This window comes from Platichthys flesus, chromosome 11 (assembly GCF_949316205.1).
Source record: "Platichthys flesus chromosome 11, fPlaFle2.1, whole genome shotgun sequence".
Taxonomy (NCBI): Eukaryota; Metazoa; Chordata; class Actinopteri; order Pleuronectiformes; family Pleuronectidae; genus Platichthys; species Platichthys flesus.
The window spans coordinates 23,875,521-23,898,035 of NC_084955.1; the positions used below are offsets into that span (position 1 = coordinate 23,875,521).

The 22,515-nt window shown below is 44.4% G+C and overlaps 1 protein-coding gene across 1 annotated transcript in view; it reads right to left on the reverse strand.

Annotated features, from left to right (window-relative positions):
- thsd7ab (thrombospondin, type I, domain containing 7Ab) overlaps positions 1–22,515 on the reverse strand; it is a gene marked incomplete in the record, with an annotated part of 110,136 nt that overhangs the window by 24,737 nt on the left and 62,884 nt on the right. Inside the window, 8 exon segments of the mRNA XM_062400282.1 lie at positions 372–525; positions 1,261–1,412; positions 2,691–2,869; positions 9,180–9,446; positions 10,596–10,790; positions 12,944–13,047; positions 13,594–13,729; positions 14,734–14,849. Coding sequence (XP_062256266.1) covers positions 372–525; positions 1,261–1,412; positions 2,691–2,869; positions 9,180–9,446; positions 10,596–10,790; positions 12,944–13,047; positions 13,594–13,729; positions 14,734–14,849 — 1,303 coding nt within the window.

Sequence of the window (22,515 nt, forward strand, 5' to 3'; positions counted from 1 at the left end):
GTGTGTGTCACTGAATGTAAATTTGAAAACCTGCTCATGAGGAGTTCTGAGTCTTTATCATAAATCCCCCCCCCCCCCCCCCCCCTCCCTGCTGAATGCACAGAGAGTAAAGCCTGATATAGTAGACATATAAACCTGCCTCCCAGTTTATATATCCCCTTTATTCCTCGGACAAGAACAAACCTGTTGACATCCATTCACACACTGCTCAGGATAACACTGCACTGCTATGCTTTGACTTCCTCGAGCCTCAGAGAACATGTTTACGACAAGAAGAAGATATCAAGATAAATCTCAGAGAGCTTCACAGAGGTCTGACACTCCCACATCTCCTCTGAGCTGCTGCAGACTGTCCCAGGTTCAGCTCTCACCAGGCTGCAGCGGCTCCAGGGCCCCCAGTCGTTGAGAACGCAGTCCTCGGGGCAGGGCAGCCGGCTCTCCCTGGCCCCCAGGGGCATCTCCTCCGGGTCACAGAGGTAGTCCTCCACCGACTCCGAGGGCCCGTCGATGGTGTTCAGCATGCACCTGTGGGATCGGGCCACACGGAGCGGGTCAGGAAAGCTGGTGTCGTGCTCCAATGAGCAGGCGTCTTTGTGTTGACATGACAGTGACACAACTACAGGATGTGTTTCTCACCCAGTGGAGCGAGAACGTCAGAGTAACAGATTTATTCAGTTTTATTCATATAAATACATAAAATAAACATAAAGCTGTGGAGGGTCAACGTGTCTTCAGCCTGAACATGGAGAAGCTGAATTAAATACCTGAACTGAAGTTGCAAGCTGTGTTTAACTTTTGTTCTGTGTTTTAACTGATTTAACCGATAAATAAACAGAAAGATATTATACTATTCTTTCTGATTAACTTACTGATTATATAGAAAGTAAAAAGTGAAAAGCTGAATTCAGTCAATAATAATGGAAAAAAATACAGAAGCCAATTATTACCTTTGAATTTACAGCTTTTAATATTGTTTTTGAACACAAAACATAATACAGTTACATTAATTTAGTCGAGTAACTGTATTTCACAAATTATATTTTTTTCCGATAAACCTTTTAGTAATCTTAAGAGAGTAAAAACGCCTTATTCAGTTAATATATCCTGTGAAAAAGCAGAAACTCGTCCAATATAAACATTGCTTTTGTTTGATTTATGCTTGAAACGTATTTAAAGGATTAATGGAGAATAAATTTAATCAACATCAATAAAGTAATATATGTACACGCAGAATGACAGAATGACCAGTGCGACAGATACCTGACTTTTCTGGTCTGGACGCCCTCGCCACAGTTCTCCTTCAGGTCCACGTTGCTGACCTTCCACACGCTCCAGGGCTCGGCCAGCCACACGTACTGGTTACAGTCGCTCTGACATGGAACCACCTCGTAAACCTGAGCGGAGAGAGGAACCTCAGTTATGTGCTTTTAAATTGATTCACAGACTAATGTTTAAAATATTCTCACTGCTGGATAAATCCTTGATGTGTGACAATCAGTATCCTACATTTTATTTATATACAGATTAGTATTAAATGCTGCATTTCAGCCGTGCAAGTTTATGTGCAAAGTTTTTCTCTAATATGTCGTGATTCAGCTTTTCTACGGTTTAACTCCACAACAAGATTAGTCCTGCCCTCGGAGCGGCTCCTCCTCCTCGGCATCAATCTGCCGGGGCTCTGTTGTTTACTTACAGTGAGGATGTTGTGGCTGTGTGCGTCGATCAGTCAGCAACACACACTGACTTCAGTGACACTTAACATCTGCCAGTACATCACAAATAGCTGAGAGAAGCAGCTCTTACCTGGGCCTGAAGCGATGAGTCACAGCCAGCGAGCGATGATGTGGATTAAAACGAGACAGACGGATTAATGAGCACAACTGTTCATACAGTGCACGACTTAATAATCAATGCAACGTTTGAGAGGATATAATCAGGAAAGCCTCTGGCATTACTACCTGTGTAAACTTACACACAGACACACACACTCACACATACACACAGGCAGGCGTTTGCAACACAACCTTAATATGAATCTGCTGGTGCTCACAGGCCCGGAAACCATTTCATTTCAGTGAATCATAGAAACCTTCAGGAATCAACTGACACATGTTGGAGCACAAATGTGTTGATTGGGCTCCAGTTACACAACCTGAGGCTTTATGAACTGAAAGCTGATCAGAAACAAACTGCAGAACATGACCCCCCCCCCCCCTGAAAGGGGAAGCCTAAGCATCTCAATCAGCTTTCTGCGTATACTTGGTATTCAGTATGTATCACTGGTTTACTCTGCTGGAAACTGGTCCAGGACATCAGTACTGATCTGTTACATCACATTGTGGGTTTGTTGACGTGTGTTGGCCACACTAGGTCTATAAATCTATATATTTGATCCTTGCGGCATCCTTCTGCCCTTTCCACACCAAAATGTTTGGCTTCATTTCTGGGAGGAAGTAAAGACGAGTTATTCATCTTTAAGTAAAGTCTACAGTCCAGCAGTAGTAAGTAAGGTCAAGTTCTGCAGACCAAATAGTTTTTTACCTTTCTCTTTCTCGTATATACAAAGAATGGATTACACATTTAATAAGTATAAATATCTTGCACAGATCATATTCAAATATCCAGTCAACATGGACGAGCAGAAAAGCAGCTGCAGGTTTGATCTGATTGTTCCTCTCGGGCTTCCTTACCTGGTTGAGGTGGTCGAGTTTGGGACATGGCCGCCCGCCATTGTACGGTTTCTCTCGGAGCCACTTGGAGCGAACCTTGACGCCGCTGCCGCAGGACTTGCTGCAGCGCGACCAGTTGGACCATTCACTGAGTTTACAGTCTGAAGGACAGGGGATGATGCACGCCTCCTCGATGTAACCTGGACGGACGACAGGAAGGACGTTTACATTTAAAGGTTGGTGGCTCTGGTTTTTCAGCTGTGAGCTGTAAACCGTAAAGAAGATGGAGATTTGTGCCTGAAGTCACCGGAGGAAACAAAACGACGACACTTTTCAGGACAGAACGTTTTCGTCTGTTATTAATTATCTCAGAACAAAAAGAGCATTCAGCAGATAATTGATTTATAGGGAAATTAGCTCTGTGAGAAAACCTTTGTTCCCTCAGACACCAAACTACAGAAGAACAGCCCGGGCTGGCTGGAAGAATCTTGTTTTTCTCAATCAAACAAAGAGACATTTAACTTCTCTCTGAATGCCACATGCTGCCGGAGCACAGTACACCATTAACTGACACCTCACAAACTAATATAAATGCACTTATTGATTTCAAGCCCGGTGGAATGAAAACACGGGCCCACAATCAGAGGCCCAATTTGACGGTGTGTTATGTGAAATTGAAAAAGAGAAACTCTCAACGCGCTGGGTGAAGTCTGGAGGCCGGCTTCATTATTTCAATCTATTTGGTCACAGCAGTCAAGAGGGATGTTTTTAACCATCTCCCTCTGCTTGTTACGCTTCTTTTATCCCTCTCTCCTCTCTGAGCTGTGGTTTCCTCAGATTGCCTCTGTACACTCAGGTCACAAGTGTTGAAAGAGAGATTCTTCTTCTGAACCTTTTTGCTTTGTGGGATGCAAATGGCTTTTACCCCCCCCACACACTTGCTCAAAGAGAAAGCAAACTAGAGAAAGAGATCAGAACCAGATACTTATTGTTGGCTTGTGTAGCAGCACCGGCCTGTAAATCAGTTCATCCTTTTATTGAGGGAATCGATGAGGTGAATGAGGCGGGAAAGTGGAATGTCACACTTAGTGCCGAGCCACTTCCTCTCCCTGACGAGGGCTCTTTCAGTCGGCTCGGCCTTTTAACAGAGACACACGTGTTGTGCGATGCTAACTGACAAACACACTTCCCACCAAGTGGAGAGAAAGCTGGTTAGTCAGTCCTCGCAGATCAATCTCCTCAGTGTGTGTGTGTGAGAGGAGATTTCTTCTCGCTTCATGTCTTTAACCTCAAGCTGAGCACGTTCAGCGGGTTCCTCCGTCAGGCTCCACCGCTGTGAGGCTGCGTTCCAGACAATTTAGAAATCAAGATCTTCCCGATTGAAATGACTGACTTCCAACCTCAAAGTGCTTGATGAGGAAACATGGCTGACAAGCTGGTATATCTGTCTTTGGCTGGTGATTACACATTTGAACTATGAGCAGTGCTGCGTCAACATGAAAGCTCCGCAAAGGTGAAGCCAGAGCGTCTTGAACCTGGTGACTGGCTGCAGCTGTAGGTCACCGACCCTGTCTCCTCCATGTTGATGCATGGGGCCGGAAACAAAGGAAAATGTCAAATACACTTTTCTCACAGATATTTTCTGTTATTTCAGGTTCTTCCTGATGTTTGTTCAAGTGTTTCAGATCAATTTGGTTTTAATTAGTGATTTGATGATGTAAAACAAAAGGGGTCAAACGTCTTGATGGGCAGCTGAGACTGATTGATTGGTCCATGTGTGTATCAGCAAGACCTCAATACTGCATTGCTTTAATAAAAAAAGTGGCAAATATAATTCACTGCCCTTCAGTTGATGGATCATGATTTACAGTGCACGGCTCTGTGGGCGCCGCCAATGTTGCGTGACGTCTGGACGGTTGGGATCCGCCCCGAGCTCCCGAGGAGACAGTCTTTGACTTTGAGTGGCGCTCCATTGTGCTCTCTCTAGCAGGAGGCTGGACAGTCTCGACTGCAGAGTTTTCTGGAACCCAGCGTGAGCTGCCAGACACAGCGACAGGTGTCCTGCACTGACCGCTGAGAGGAAAACTAGAGGGGAGAGGGGTCGTCATTTGTTTCCTCTTTGCAGAATCTCAGTTTGAACTTTAACTGATGTTGACTGTTTTGACAAGTGATGTTCCCGAGTAGGACGGCAATAAAATGAATAAATAACCCTCGCAGTTGTTTTTTTGCTGTTGTCGAGTTGTTCAAAGGAACAAATGAGACGATGAATCCACGAAGTCTAGTCTGAGTAATAAATAGACACATATGTAACGTGTGGCAGAAGCCGAAGACTTTTCATAAGAGCTAATAAAACCATGAGACAGGATCTGGATAGACAATCACTTTACCCTCGATGACTGCAGCAGTGGAAATATGTCACAAAATAAAGAATCTAGTGTAAAGTTGTTGAAAGATTCGATTTCTGTAGACAGAATGTTTACTTCTTGGAGGAAAGCTGCAGGATCAATCCGCTGCCCTCAAACTGATCCATTGAAGCTTTTATGATTAGAAAATAAATCATCTGTTAATCCAGCCATGACTAGAACCCTGGCAACACTTTGGCTTCAACTAAATACACAGTGACACACACAGCGAGGCACTCACACACACACACCCTGGCCTCTACACTCTCGTGCCTCTATGTCCAGATCAACAGTAACACCGCGCTGAGTTCAGCATAAGCGCTGAAGTAAGCTCCGCGACCTCTGACCTCCCAGCGTAGGCCCGGCGGTCAAGTGCCGTCACTGTGGATCAGCGGAGCCGTCACTTATCTTTCCCTCGGAGCAAACGCCTCGGCCGCAGTTCACTCGTAGTTCACCTGATATTAACTTGTTAATGCCAGGTTCCCAGGAGGCTTTTGGGCCGAGGCCAGGACGCAGATCATTCTTGTCGTCTTTAGAAGTCGACTTGCAACCTGGATACGAGCTCCTGCTGAAGAACCCAGAGCAGCCGTCACTTCTGTGGTCCTTAGTTCTCTGTGTTCACAGTTTGAACCTCCCAGCAATACACAGGAGCTGTGCTGGATTCCCTTTAGAAGTAAACAACTTAGAACTTCATTTTGCCAATGTTGTATTAAAGTAGTAAGTACCTCTTTAAGATGATATGCTATTTTAAAATCCACATCCCTCATCATTAATGACACGATAACAACAGCTTCTGCGTCCGTTTCCCTCCTTTCTCTTGAGAACTCGTTGTTATTCCTGTACGTTGGCACGATGTTCAGAAGTTAGGGAAAGATCGATGCCGAAACAGAAGACAACCACTTAACATGGCAAAGACAAAACAGTGCAAAAGATTGATCACTTGCACACACGGATCCATTTGCTTAAATTTCTGACGCTCCATAAATTCTGGGAATCCTTGGCGTTCCTCCCAGAAAACGTTCCAAACTCTCTTCTAATGATTTCCACCATTTTTCCGTTTAGCAGAGGTTGTTTTGACGAGGAAGGATTTGGGTGGTTTCAAACCCGGTTGGTTTAAGAACTGGATGCGACCCAAAGTGAGACAGTAAAGTTTATTACAATGTTGTGGCCTTTTCACTGAATGTGTTTCTGGTTTCATTATCATTATCTATAATCTTTAAATTATATATATATATGTGTGTAATCTACTACAGCTTGAACCGTTGAGCCTTGGTGGATGAATGCATTCTATATAAGCCATCATTTTACCGATGGGAGGGGTTGGGACATTACAGTGTTTGTTTTTTAGCTGGATTTCACAAAAACAATGGAGCATATCTCCAAAAACTTGGTGGAAGAATCGGACGTGAGCCAAAAAATAACTAATTGAATTCAGCGACAGATCCAGACAAAGGGATCCAGGATCACCTTTTCCCTTTTTGCTTTCTTTAACATTTATTTCACCTGTTTCCCGGAGAATAATTCATGGATCTGGATGAAAACATGTGAACGATTTGGTGCAGATCCACAAAATAAAGACCCTGATGTAGTGGATTTTTTTCTATTTAAAGTTGAACTGTGTTTCTCTTGTTGTTCTTTTCGACTCTTTAGCTTTCATTATCTTAATTGTTTATTTTCCTGTTACAGATCAGTATAGTAGAGACTTTATGCTCCTTGTTTCTCATTAGATCTTTTTTTCAGAACTCCTCTGCAACAACAGTGTGAATTCAGCTTCACATCATGTCGCCAGCGAGACACAGTTTCAGTCTTGAGTTGTTGCTGTGAGTCTGTTGATTGGTCTCAAGTCCCCACCCCCCCCCCCCCCCCCCCCGCCTCAGCTCTGCCTTTGCCTTGATTATATTCAACATGACAACACACTAATTAGATCTTCTTGTGGCTGCAGTTATTGCTGCGATCTAATAGAACCAGGGAATTTGTCATTTGGATGTTAGTCGCTTCTCGTGCTGCTGATTATTACCTCCCTGCTGTTCAGATTATCTTTGACCATTCAGGTGGTTAAGAAATATTTTACACACAAATTTAATTAAAACATTTAAAGTTAATTACACTCTGAAGTCCTTAAATCGTTTCTCACTACAACAGTGTTAACGGCTCTCGAGAACATCCAGTGTTATCGTCCCTAGAAAATATTCACTCGCTCTCATTGAGGAACGAGGCGATCGGCAAAAAAGTGAGCAACACCTCAAAGCCGGATCGGGGGTGCACTTCTAATGATAATCCCCCTTTTTAATCTGTGGATGTCGGTGGAATACGGAGATAAGAGTGGCAGGGTTCGCCTGATCGCCATCACAGCTGAGGGCACTGAGTCAGCGGGAAGGGTCGAGTCTCCTCCTCCATCGAGATTGAAAGTGACGACGGAGAAAATGGCACGGAAGATGAAGGAGGGGGGGCAGAGAGATCGAGGGAAGAGCGACTGAATGACGGGAGAAAGGAGAGATTTTAATGATATCTTCCAGATTCACGTGAACTGACACCAACACTCCAGAATGTGGTTTTGTTTGTGTGTGTGCACCTCAAGGAATCTCTCTCTCTTTTGTTTTCATCAAGTTCAATGATGCTTGAAGATGAATGCATGGATGCACACACACACACACACACATGCACACACACAAACATTCACAGAGGTGTGAAGGTACACACAGGCTGACAAACACACATACACAAACACCACAACCTCATCTTTGCACTGCTCACACCCACACTCAGATTAACTGACGCATCCGAACCTGTGACTCACACTCTGAGACTAAAGCCATGTTTATATGTGCACAACAACTGATGTATTTATTTGAACGTCTCCCAGATTCTATTTCACAGCAATTTCACAACGAGTTGTTTCCGAGCTCGGGTTCTTTTCTTGAAGTATTTTGGATCCTCACGACGAGGAGACAAATGATTCTGACATGAATGAGCCCGGGAAGAAGGAGGCTGCTCACGTGAAATCCTGAATCTGGCGCCGGCTCTCGCTTCTGCAGAAACAAAATCTTTCAATTCTAATGAATATTTAACAAAACAGGAATATATATAAATTCTTGCATCTGCAGGTTTTCAGTGTTCTACTGTTCATTTTGCACCTGAAACTGAAATCGAAGCTGGAGAGAGAAATAAATCTGTTCGACAACTGACTGAACATCAACACATTTGTAAAGATTCTCTCACAACAGAGTAATAACCTTGAAATCTGTAGTAAATTATCTTCACACGGGACAAAGTCATTTCTGAAGCAGCTGTTCAAACCCGACACCAAGTCAAAGAACTCACATCCAAACTTTAAGCAATGATTCAACCCATATGAAATTTGTAGTATTAATGGAATTCCCCAAATACCGTGTATGATTGTTTTTTATGTGTATTTATTTTGGTATTTAACTTTCCACTGCTGTGAGCACCACAATCAAAAATCCATTTCCCCCCGTGGTATTGGAGTAAATGGATTCCGCATGGATGGACATTTCTAGATGTATGTATTTGTTCCCCAGTTGGTCGGCTGTGGCTCAGGAGGCAGAGCGGGCTGTCCACTAACTGAAAGGTCAGCGGTTGGTGTGCTGCCAATCGAGGCGCTGGATGAATGTGTGAATGGAAAAACTGTTCCACGAAAAGAGAAGTGCTGTTCTGTGTTGTTCAAGTAGAACTCCACAGAAAACACTAAAGCTCCTGAAACAGCTCGTCACTAGTTCGACCCCCTGACTCCGGGGAATCGTGATGTCGTGCTACAATCATAAAGCCCAAGATTCCCCAGAGGCTTGTCTGGCACGCACACTCAGGAATGACGGAATAGGACATTTCCTACACGCGCTGGAAGTGGTTGACCAATCACAACAGGGTGGTCCAGCTGTCCAATCAAACAGGCTTTATCAGGGGGAGGAGCCTTAAAGAGACAGGAGCCAAACCCAAGTGTTTCAGACAGAGGCTGAAAAGAGGAGCTGCAGCAATGGACAGTCTGAAGAAAGTGTTTTCTAACATTAAACCTTCTAAAGTAAGAACACAAATTAATGCAATGGATCTAAATACATGATAATATGTGTCAAACACACACAGACACACTCACCATGACTGTTGCAGCGCAGGGTCTCCACCAGCCTGCTGTCCTGGTCGTAGCACACCATGGCCTGGTAGCGGTAGCCTTGTCCACACTCCTTGATGTCTCCCTGGACCTTCAGTCCCAGGACGCTCTCCACTCTGCCCCCCTCGGGCAGGATGCAGTCCGACCAGTTCCCCACCGGCTGGGCGTTGTACTTGTCGCAGGGACAGTACTGGGTCTCGCTCAGCGGATACATCTGCGTGTTCTTGCACTTGTCTTTTTTCTTGCTCCTCCCTGAGGGAGTGGAGAGGAACAGAGATGAGGCCAGACTGCCGGAGGAGAGGTGACTCCACGTGTGGGCTGGTGTCGGTCTGTGTGGGTCTCACACTGAGGTGCTGAGGCGACTTGTTTGGTGTAGTGTACTCACTGACAGCACCAGCAACCTCCCAGGATAGATTACGCTGAAAAAAATGGCTCCAAGCGCAGCCATCTTTCACTGAAGCATCTCCACATTTTTTATCGTGAGACATGTCAACCATCATTGATTGATGCAAAGAAACATTTCCCTTCTGGCACTTCATCATTAGAGGATGTTTCCCTTACAAACAAGAACAAGTGGCGTCTTTGCTTTTGGGTTCCGGCGTTTTCATCGAGCTGGTTTCACTCGCTTGTTACTTTACACAAATTTATCTTAGATTTAAAACCATACCTCTGAGCTCTATACTGCTGTGGAGCAACATACTGTATGTGGCTATAATTTCTCTACAAAGGTCACATCGATCAACAGGCGGCAGCAGAAAATGTTATATTCTCCACTTTTACAATCCTTTCTGAGGAAACTGAATTCGTGCCACTTGTTTTTTTTTTATATTGTTATTGAGCTGAGAATAGTGACCTTAATAAGAGGAGACAGACTTATTTTATCCACCAGTAAAAGGATCTGAGAAGGACAAGACGACATCTCATATATTCCCCAAATACAAGTGGACTTGAGGATAAACCTATAAAACCCACAACCTGCTCTTTAGCACCGAGGTGAGAAGGGTCGAGGGAAACTCCACTTTCACATTCGGGGACGATAAAAGCTGTTCAAATCCACTTCCTCCCAGTTTAAAGTTGACTTTTCCGCGCCCTCAGGAACACCTTGTGGAGGTGCATTAATTCATTGCACCACTTTCATCATTTGCTTTTTACGGCTGTGATGCACGAGGCAACTCCCCGAGGACAATCTGACGGATAACAAAGGCTGTGGAGTTATTTCAGATTTGTTGCTTTAATCCCACCGGAGCATTTAGCCGGCAAGAACCATCTGAGCAGATTTATGCCATCGTGTTTCACGTTGCCGTGAGTCTCTTGGAGCGATGCCCGCCAACGTCGTGCCCCAAGCTGCCTCGCACCTCATCAACACAAACTGCAACACAAAACTGTGCTCTCTGCTCTCACCTATCAACGCCCTCTTCCGGGTGCGGACGCCGACGCAGTCCGCTGTGCAGGAGGAGAACTTGGACCAGTTGGTCAGCTGGCAGTCGTCCTGGCAGGGAAGCTGACAGGGCTGAGTGATGACTGGCATGGCCTTGGCGTACCTCAGACACTCGCCGATGTCGGCCTGCGTTCCGTCCAGCTGGCGACAGGACACGGCTGGGACAAGTCGAGGAAGTCGTTAAAAAAAAACACACAATCAAAGAAAGGCTCCATTAGAATGTGTACAGGCCCATTACATCATCTAATGTGTGTTTGTTTCAGCAGACTGATTGATAGACACAGCAGGAAGTGAGCAGAGCAGAGTGAGTGGTAATAAAATAAGAAATGAAAATGTCTAAGGACTTATAGTGACTGTAAATAAATCTCTGAGGTACTTATATACAACTTCCATCTTTTTATATTTATCCTTATTTTATGCTTATTCACCCAAAGAAGGAAGATGTGACACTTTTCTCTCCATTGCCACTGGCAGCTTTATTGTTTTGACCTTGAGACATATCATCTGGTTTTGAAGGGGAATCCCAGAATGTGTTTTTATAAACAGAGTCAGCTGATTCGATTAAGACTCTTCTTGTTCCTATCTGGTAAAAAAGCCACAGCAGCAGCAGCCGGAGATCTAAGGTTAAAGGGTCTGGAGCCGTCTCATTTAATAGAGCAGCACTTTCCGCCTCATTAAAGCACAAATTGCAGGATATAGTAGATCGTGTTAATTGGTTTAAAGTGCCGCTGGTAGGTGTACTTTGACACCTTAGCACCTTCAGACTGAGCCATGCTATCTGTGTCTCCACGCTCCTCATCTTTATACGAGTAAATATAATCGTCCATCGGCTGTATCTTAATTTGAATGGAGAGATATGAGAGTGGACTCAGTGAGAAAGCAAATATTAAGTGATAGTTGAGGTACATCATGTCAAATTTAGCTCTAGAGGGAATTGAGTCATTTAAAAAGGCTGAAATCTGAAACAAGGTCTTCAGATCAAATCTCACAAAGGGCTAAATAACAAATATGAGCCTATGACAGACACAAGTATATTTTGGTTTGAAGCCCACGAGTCGGTTTGTCTCTGCTTTCATCATCCCATTCTCTGCTCTTTCAATAAAGGGTATTACTGCTGCTGTTGCTGCGATATTTCATTTTCCTGTGATGCGGACGTTCTGCAGGTCTCTACCTTCACCGAAAAAAATCAATCTCTAGGCACTTTTTTTAGCTGAACCCCCGTGGGCACTGCTATTGGTTTAGACAGCCTCTGTGTGAAGGTGTGTGAGGTCAGGTCTTACCTTGCAGAGAGAATTGTACATGTACCCAGTTGTGTTTAATTTAAGTGCCACAGAAGTGTTTCCTTTTCTATTAGGAAACTTTCTGTCCAGATAAGCAACACCGCACATTTTTCAGAAAACACACAAAGCAGAGAAGACGGAGAGTCTCATTTGTTTTAAGTCAGCGACAAAGAAAAAGTCATTTAAAAGTGTCGGAGGTGCGAGAGCACGAGCGGGAGACATCAAGCGTCTCAGGGAATCATATCAGTGAGGAGCTGCACCGGATCTGTGACTGAGGTTCAAATGGACCTGGGAGCCTGTTCCATAAATGGACTCGCTCTTCCGTCCATTAATGTAAGTTAGTCGAAGAAGACACAGAAATATGAGCACTAATAATGGCCGTCTATAGGAGCTGGGGCATAATGAAATTGATCATTCTGCGTGACTCACTGAAATTGGATTTTTCTGAGAGCCTCCCAGGACCACATGGAACATCCATCCTCCTTTAAAGGGCGAGAGGAAATTCACTTTTTTTTAAGAGGGACAACCGCAGCTTCTTTAAAGCACTCGTCTCGTATGCATGTGTCCATATCAACAGGAAGTCGTGATGTCGCAGCATCTTCTCCCAAATTTCAACAAGAGACGTTCCATTAAAAGTTCATGACAAGAACCTGAGGTGTAAAAAAACTGTCAACTAGTCTCCAGAGAGGCGCTGATGGGACGTGAACACATTTCTTCCCGGACTTCGGAGGATTACATAAAATAAAAATAAGCAAAAGAAGGAAAAATAAGTCTCTTGTTGATGTTTTTAAACTTGTCTGTATTTCTAACGGAGGTGTCAGCCCCAGTTTGTGTTTGTTTCCTCTGAGTGGGAGGACTTCATGTGTGACTCAGTAAATTGTCCCTTTCTCTAAACCTTGGCACGTCCGTCTGCTGCCTGGTGGCTGCGTTCCAGATGCAGCAATGAGCTAAGATGTCATTCACGCTGATGGGGGACGGTTCGGAGACGGATGCAGAGGAGACGTGGGAGACGGAGAGATTGGATTGGGTACCTCTGGTTTGAAGTCCGGGTCCACAGCTCTCCTGCGCTGTGGGACTCTCCTGTCGGAGGAACCACGGCACCAGCTGGCACTTCCTCCATTTGTGGGTTTTCCACCTGGAACAAATCAGGACAGTTTGTTCATATCACTGCACATAGTACTTCATTGAGATGTCTCAGACAATATTTTATATAGATTCAATTACATGTCTGTATATAAATGTATTATCACAGAAACAGAGTAGACCCCAACCAATATGGATTACTGTGGACCTCGTTTCTACATTGTTTATTCTGTAAAGTAAAACTTTTCATATCGGCAAACATACCAAACATTATGTCTGTGAAAGTCTCGTTACAGCTGATGAATCTGTTCTTAAACAGATATAATAACGCAGAATAATCTTAAACTTAAACGTAATCCCAGGTAAATCTATCGTGTGTTTACTCGACCGATGAAAAGATGGAAAATGGAAAATTGCGCAGTGTCTCAAAAGCCAATTATTGTTGAAATTCTCCCGATATCAGTGAAATCCGCAGCCAACGCTGTATCAGAAATGGAGGGCAACATTATTATGGTTTTAAATGTGTAGTTGTGTTTAGAGGACGGAGAGACAGACCATAATAACCATTCTAGTCAGAATCATGACTCAGGGCCCTCACCTGAAACCTGGACAGACTTTGGGGACCTCACAGTCCTTCTCCTCCTCCAGCGGCTCTGGACACTCCTGTCCCCCGTTGGACGGCAGCTGGATGACGAGACGCTTCCTCCACTGCTTGCTCTTCACAGGGTTACCAGCTGCACACACACACACACACACAGACACACAATTACCAGATTAAAATAAGAAATATGTGCATGGACAAGGGAGGAGACGCATGTCAGAGTGATGAGCGGGGAAACACTTCTAATGGACTCTATCACACACAACATGCACGTCTGATTACTCCTGATATCAAGCAAGGTGATGATGGAGAAAAATCCTATTAGAGTTCAGAATTGACTTCGATTAGATGTGTGGTATTTACACGAGTGGAGACGCCCTCGGGTCGTTCATTAAGACGGAACGAGCCTCTGGAAAGTCCCGAGCTCGGCTCTAAAGCTTGTGCATGTGGGCGGCGTGCAATTCTCTGCACAAGGTGAAGGTATCCACAGCATCACATTAAAATGCACGGCAGGCTCAGACTGTAGAGATTTATTCCCGGGTGTCAAATGAAGAGGTCATCAAAATATGGACGCTAACGAGTCTCGGTCGTAAATCGATGTAATGCGTTCGCCACTGGCTGCCCGACAAAGGTGACCTCGTTTTTTTAACAGCGTGAAAACAGTAGCCGCCGAGCAGTCGCCGACACTTGTGGCCGCGGGCGAGTCGGCGTGCCAGGTGTGATGAACGAGGTCGGAGCAGAGATGGTCGTACGTGTCAATCTGTCAAACTAATCATGTGTAACGAGATGTGAGTGCATGTGTTTGTGTGGTGGTTAATGTGATTGTCTCAGTGCAGAGGGTCACGCCTCCATAGTCGCTCCACACAACTGCTTCTGTGTAAAACTCCACAATAAAGTCATGATGACCATAAACCAGTGTGAGCTGTGCTATGACAGTAATCTCTGTAAGAAGAAGAAACTCTGTCAAACACTTTCTTCTAAATCAAGTAAAGTAAAACTACTGAATCCAAATTAATCAAGAACCTGAGGAGTAAAAAAACCTTGACTCCTCTCCCCCTGATCTGTGTGAGGAGGTAAAACTCCAGCTCAGACTGGGTGATCCCTCCTTACTGGTGTTTCAAATGTTTTTCCCAGTACCTTCGTCGCAGGTGACCGGACACGGCGTCCAGTCGCTGAACGGGGTCACGATGCAATCCTTCCTGCAGGGCAGCTGACACGGTCGCACTGTGCCGGGGCGAGGGCCGTCTGGACACCTGGAGAAACACACACACACACACACAGACACACACTCAGCAGGGCTGCAGAGTGACGCTGCTGGGGACTTGTGATGAGCTACATATTCACCAGAAACCCAGCATTTAGAGGTCTGAGGCCAAAACACTGGAGGATTCTTGATTCTGAGGATTCACACTCAACCCCCAGAAAACACTGTTATTACCACTGAATATAACCGATGGTAAAACAACCCTCGGCTGAAATCACTGGTTTCTGACAGGAAGTCGCTCTTTGGCCTCAGAATCTTAACGATACTAAATTTTAAGCTTGTTTTGAATCTGGGGTAGAAATTTATTTTCCAGCTTAATTAGGCGCAGAGACCCTGTAAAAATCTTATACACAAATGAAATCCCAAGTGTTTCATATGCATATATTTTTATTCATCATTCACAGGAAGCAACAATTTAACGAGGAGGGGGGGGGGGGGGGGGGCTTTGAACATGACTGCCAGATGAACCTAAGTCAGAAAAATAAATCATAAGTGTTTCTGTAACTCAGTGAATATAGAAGTCAAGGAACTTCTTAATTTGACTTTTGACATTAAAAAATCATTGAACATTATCACAACTGCAAAGACGTGTGGTTAATAATGAACAATTATATTTATAGTTTAACTTGTGGAAGTATCTTCTACTCAAGAGTAATTGAACTTATACATCTGAATATAGAGAACATTTATTTAACTTTAGATCCTTGTATGTGTTTTCTTTTATTGGTACAACAATTAAAAAGTTGATAAACGTGTGTAATATGTGTTTTTAACAAATGGGAAAAACCAGAAACACAATTCAACCTTACAGCACAAAAAAAAAAACGACAAATAGGAAAACACAACAGCAAATCACAAGAATCGCCCGTGGCCACCGCCCGGTTCTGTCAGAAGTTAATGTCGTTGTGTTCTGTGATTTGCGATTATATTATATTTTATCTGCCCTTGTGTTATGTGATTTGTTGGTGTGTGTGTGTTTTTTTGTTGTTGCTGTAGGGTTACTTGCTCTCGTGTTTTTTTCCATCCCTCCTTGTTATGTGCACTTCAGGGTCTCCATAGTCGTGCTTACGCAAACTGTAACCCCCCCCCCCCCCCCCCCCCAGTCATTTTTCACATGGCAGAGACATATAAAATGGAGACTACCAGTAATCTGCACCGTTTATTTCCCTATGAATAAATATGACTGTGCTGTGTACATCTCTGTATTGCTTGAATACAGAATGTAATTATTCCAGGGACAATCTAGGGCAATAACCAGCGATAGAAAAACCTCTGTAATCACATCCAGTCGATGAGTGATGTCCGCCATCTGGCTGACAGCACTTGAAACATGTAAAGAAGTGATGGTCGCCTCCCCCAGCGGAGCCATGTTAAACCTCCAGCCATGTTAAACCTCCAGGAAGAGTTCAGCAGCTCTGTATCAGGATGATTTCATTAATTTCTCTCTGCTGAGGAAACTGTAATACGCAGAGCTCCTTAAGGATAACGCAGCAGATCACCCTCGGGATGGACACGCCATTGTTCTAGCTGGATTCTGGTATCAGTGAATGATAATCCTTCTGATACAGGGTCAGGTCGAGGTTTGTTGAACAAGGGTGACGGTTAATCGCCAGTCATCTAAGCACCTCAGGTCCCCGTGAAGCAACTGGACCAGGATAAATCGGTCGAGAGAGAGCTGCTGGAAGACATCTTGTAATCTGATCTCTGCTGGTCCTCGCAGCCAGATGTTGCCGCTCTGTTTCCTCATGTCTGGCTGACACTACGATCATCTGGGTCAGATTTAATGCTAAGAATGAGCCTTCTCCTCCGGGCGCCCCGTGCTCGTTAGCGTGGCGTTAGCAGGGAAGCGATAGGCAGCCTCACAGGCAAAATGTAATAATGTAACAGTGACACAAGGGGAGATTTATTTTTAATACCAATAGACGGAGCTCAATCCCTCCGGAGCGGAACAAATCCTCCGGTGTCTTCATACAAGCGAATGGTCCCCGGGAAAAAAGAAACAGCTGCCGACTGCAGCAGAGGGAGGATGAGTTTCACGTTCTGTGTTTCAGCCGATGCTCTCGTCTGCAGAGCAGCGAGTGAACAGGTGTCTGGCTCGAGGACACTTCAACAGGACGTGAAGCTGTTGAAATCCAACCTGTGAACTGACACTGGAGAACTGTTTCTACCCGCTGCCAAACCCGGTATATAAAGCTTTTTTTAGCTCCGGTGTCTATGGAGATCAAGGATCTTCTTATCAAGGAGAAGCTGGCAGAGAATATGAAGACAAAAAACAAACTGTGAAAAGAAAAAAAACAAGATCTAAATACAATCAAAGTGTAAACGGAAAGGAGAGAAAGGCTATTTATTAGATGAGCAGTCCAATAAAAAGGAAAATCATTAAATACTATATATTTATATTCTTTGTTTTATGTCCCTGCGCTGCTCAGATGTTGTTTATGTCTGAGGATGAGGTTCGGGAACAGACGTGCGCATTAAAGTAATATTTTCATTCCGGTAAAAACACTAAAGTTTAAAAATACAGCTCGACTTTTGCAGAACAGGCTCTGAATATCAAACAACATCTTCAGACTGCCGGAGTTTTAGATTTCACCTTTTCTTGCAAATCACACAAACACGAGCAAATGTTTCGGCAGGACACTCCTCAGTAGAAAAAAAACAACACTATTGATTGTTGGTTCAAACTCCTCACACACTTGGTGCAGGTGGAGAGAATGTAAAGTGTGTGAGACCTCGGGTGTTGTCCGTATCTCTTCTTGTGTTTCTGAGTTTCCACAAACATCTCCTCATTTCTCTCATAACTCATATTAATATTTAGTTAACGTGAGCAGTGGAATGTAAATCATCCAGAGGAGTTGAATAATCCTTTGGTTATGGACTAATGAGACTGTTTGAGTTCTTTGTTTTTGTGAATGCTAAAGTTTTGCACAGTTAAAAAGCCCCAAAGTCTGTGGTAAAGACTTTCCTTCTTAATTTAGTTTTTCTATAATTGCCTTTGTGACCAATCTGTGTGTTTTACAAGTTTGACATGTAGGGCTTTGAGTCAAAGCAGGTTGGAGAGCTTTTCTTCCACAATCCCATCCTGAGTACTTACAGCACAACGCTTGGCTGCAGCCTGTCCATGGGGGTGTGAGAGCTAGTTGTAATACTGTGTTGTCATTTGTGCATTTTTTATTACGTATAGATTTGTTGTTCCACTGCGTCTCCTCCTTTATTTCTCCTGTTGTCATTTCTGTCTGTGACGTTAAACTCTTTTATCTTTGCTTGTCACAATGGTTTTATTGTTTGTTCGAAAGGAAAACAAAGTTTATTTACAAGGCGCTCGGGGTATTTTAGCTCAACTGCACAATTTCATAATACACATTCTCCTTCTTGTGTTTCCCACTAGTTCACGTGTGTGTGTGTGTGTGTGTGTCACTGTGGAAACACACTCCAGTGAAATGAATGAAGACGTCCACTAATGGCATCTGTTTTTAACCGTCTGGCTGCTTCTAGTCAGTGTCACGATCTCCTAATGATCTTTAAATGTCATGATTTGTTCGAAGTCAAAGACGCACACAACATGGCGCCGGGAGCGCGTCCCACAGCACAACATTAAGACTGGCAGCTCGACTGATGCCCATGTTCTCCGTGCTGCCATTAGCCCCAGTGAGCAGCACCAGTGAGCAGCAGCTTTCTAAGAATGAGCAGATGGTTGAGCAGGATGACGACTGGGAAGTCAAAGCAAAGGACTGTCTGCAGTTTTAAAGAGAGAAGTGAAGAGACGCACAGAAAACAAGGTCTGCTGGGACAAGATAAGACCCGATTCATTTAATAATCAAAATCACAGACGACACAACAGGAACGTCATTTGGTTAATTTAGCATAAAGCTGCTGCAGCTCTTCAAGGACCCTTCAGAGGCGTCTTTGGCTTCGAGGCCCTTCAGCGATCTATCAGAAACAAACCGTCTCCATTAAGAAACACGGCGAGGAGATGATTGACTGGGTTTAACGCAGCTCCTGTCGAACATCATAACCACCAAATCATTACTTTTTACACAAATTCCACAATATCAATGTGATTATACGAACACACATTCAGCACACAGACTGTCAGAATCAATAAGCAGACACTGTTGCCCCCCCCCCCGCCCTCACACCACAACAGCTTTCTCGATAGGATGATCGCAGCCCGAGCCTGAGGCACTGACATATTTGTCTCTGTTGTGTCTCTGGTTTTCTATTGGGCTCTGACAGCCAGTGTTTATGTGTGTGTGGTGGTGGTGGTGGTGGGGGGGGGGGGGGGGGGGGGGCTGACATGCACTCTGTGAGGTTCACTGCCTGAGGCTGTTGGAGGAAGACAGCTCAGATCCATCTGCGAACGAGACAGGGCACATCTGCATAAGCAGGGTGCACGCGGCCACGTCTGTTAGCTCTGCCGGGATCCACCGGGTGCACTGATCAAGAAAACCTGCCAGTCGCATGGAGCCAGATGAAGATATGAAAAAAGGAGAAATAAACAATAACCATATCAAGTCACTCCCGAGTGCAGCCGAGGAAATGACGCCCCGGAGCAACAGATGGCCAGGAGACCAGAGCTGCTGCAGCTTTATACGTTTGCTTTGGTAGAAAAATGTACAAACTCAGACGTTCTTTAATGTTGACACGTTCCATTTAGGTTTGTGAAATCCACTGGGGCGTTAGAAGCTGCCACGACAGAAGGGCCATAACCTTTTACACAACCACAGGCAGGTGTCAGATTAAAAGAAGCTGCATAAATGAGCGGCGTGATGAGGCAGGTGCTTCGACACGGGGCACTGGGATCACAGACTGGTGCGACGAGCAGGGAAATGATAGTGGGTTCTTCAGCCCAACACCTACGGGGAATCTTATAATAGGCGGTGAACTCCACTGCTGCCATCAAATCAGCGGGTGAGGAGATGTTTTCCTGAAAAGGCCTGTGAGGTGTACACAGTAAAAAGCATTAGCATCATTAGGGAATTGAGCGTAATGTTGGTTCAGGCGGGTCAAGTGCAGCCACGCTCCGGTTCCTCAGCTGAGAGCAGCAGATCTATACTCCAGCCCACATCGGTTAGAGCTCAGCTGATCCACTCTTATTTATTCATTTATTTCAAGCTGCTTTAGATGCCCACTCTTTTTATATTGAATGCTGAGCCTTGGTGGAGGTTTTGCGATCTACTAGTTTGTTTTTCTTTTCACCTCCAGCGCTCACGTATGTTGAATGCAGATAATTTCACCTCCTCCAGCTCCGTTAAAAAGTCTCATGTTGCTCTTTGATAGATGAAAAACACAGATACTTGTCAATCAACCTAATAAGACCCATTTGTGTGTGCGTGTGTGTTTCACAGCTTCAACAAAAGTGAAAGGTTCTACACCCAGTGAGCTTCTGTCTGTTGTGCTATAATGAAAGTCTCCACGCTGGCTTCCATCCTGTTACTGGTCCCCTGCTGGTGTCAGTGGTCTGACGAAAATCCACCTCAACACTTTGACCAGAAAACATCTTTGAAAGGTTCTAACAACAGTCAGAGCTGCACAACAAATGATGTACCGTAAACAACAACAACAACTGAGTCTGAGGTGAGGTGGAAAAACTGGAGGAAGCTTCTTCAGCACCACGGACAGCACCCCCGCTCCACAGATAAGCCTCAGTCTGTGGAGAGACTCTCGTTTGACGACTCTCACAGGATCTGACATTCTGTGCTTCTCCCTCCAGACACCATGACACTGAGGCTATGATGACCTGCATGCTTTATGTCCTGTGGCCTGAATCACAGTGGATCATGTGGACTTTGTTTACGTCTTGTCTATTAGGCTCACAGAGAACCGACTGGCAGCCAGTAAACCTTCATCAGGAGCTTGAGATTGTCCCAGTAACAAGTAAATCTTCTTCTATATCCCTGTGAATGGATTGAAACTAGTCATGTTTGGAAGATATACAGAAAGACTGAGTTCAGAATCCTTAGTGTGTTTATTAGCTGCTACACAACAGGATTTTCTCTTGACCGATTTAAAAAATGAGGCAATCATCAGAGCACAAACATTACAACGACAAAAAAACAACAACACTTTCCCATTCCAGTGGATGAGAACGTGTTCCCAGAGTTTTTCAACCCAAACTTAGTTATTGAGCAGCTAAATTAAAAGATAATGGCGGCAAATGGACCGAAACCCTTTTGCCTCTCGGAGCCGTTACACTTGACACCTACAAGACCTCTGCAATCTGCTGAACTCGAGTTTGTCTCTTTGCTCCGTTTAAAAAAAGTGAAAATACAAGACACCCCGGACTCCGACCTTTCTGCTGAGGCCTGATAAGTGCAGATGATGCGTCTGGGTCATCTGCTGAACCAGCCGACGCTGAACGGGACATTAATCTTCATTTTATCTTGTGTTCTCTGTGAATCACATTTCCCGTGTACACCCCCCGCACCCCCCGAGCCTCTAAATAATGTATTATTCCATCCACTCCTGCTAACTATGCTAGGGAGGTAGAACACAGGAGGATTTTCTGTGATTAAAGAAACTCGTTCAGCGGGAGAGAGGAACACACATGAGGGAACCTCTGGTTTGTTTTCAACCTCTACAAGCACATCTGCTCCTTCCTCTTGTCTCGTGGAGGGAGCTGAACCTTGTGGCAGGTGTTAAAGTTAACATGAGGGTGTATTTGAACCCACCTCATGCAAGGAGGTCCTCAGCATTCACCACAAACATCTTGTCTCTCATCTGCCTTATGATTAAATTGCCTTAAAGTATCAATCCCACTTAATTACTGTCATTATCATCAATGAGAAATTACCAGCGCCCAAAATGGCAGGGTTAATTAGGCTTTAAGGGACAGGAAGATTATTTATTTTTCCGTGGTTGCCTGCGAGGGGAAGATATGAATTGGGAGTTAACTTCACCTAAAAGTCTGCTCATGTTTCTCAAGCAGCTCCGGCAGCAGCTCCTTGTTCTCCGACTCGCTCTCACTCTGCTGCTCTCGCTTCACTTCTAACCTCCGCTGCTTCTCTCATCTGTCGCTCACTCCTCACTCCTCTTCAGATTTTTAATCTCCACTTGCTGACAATCAGTACATTTACATGTAAACTCGTACCAGCCTGTACTGAATATGGTGATTTTATTAAATTTCATATAATATTAAATTCTACTAGATGCCAGATTTATTCAGAATTTAGCATTTTCTGATTTAGAACTGTGAATATTTATGGATATTTTTTGTAGTTTTCAACCACACACAGTTTACTACTGAGGTACTGAGGTGTTTACAGCTTGAAACACTCACTCATCCTAACAGATGCTCACAGTTTGACCTCACTACGTAAGAAGAACTTGAAGAATGTCCTTTGCGTTAATCAGTGTTGCAGTTTGAGGTTCTTAAATAAATCATTTCACACATCAAAAGGCGACTGAAGCTCTTCTCTGCTTCCATTAGTGGATTCACACCTCCAGGTTTCACAGATTTGTTTCTTCCATTTTCAATAAAAGTGTCAAAATTTGTAGAATCTGCTGTAGTAGAGGTTTGTTTGAAATGAAAACGTGGCTGCGCTCAGACCTCGTTGACACATCGTTGAGAGCCGCTGCTCACAGCAAATAGACTTTACCTCAGAGAAGTGAGCGATTTCCACTCTCACTCAGGATTCCAAGAGCTTAGTTCACAC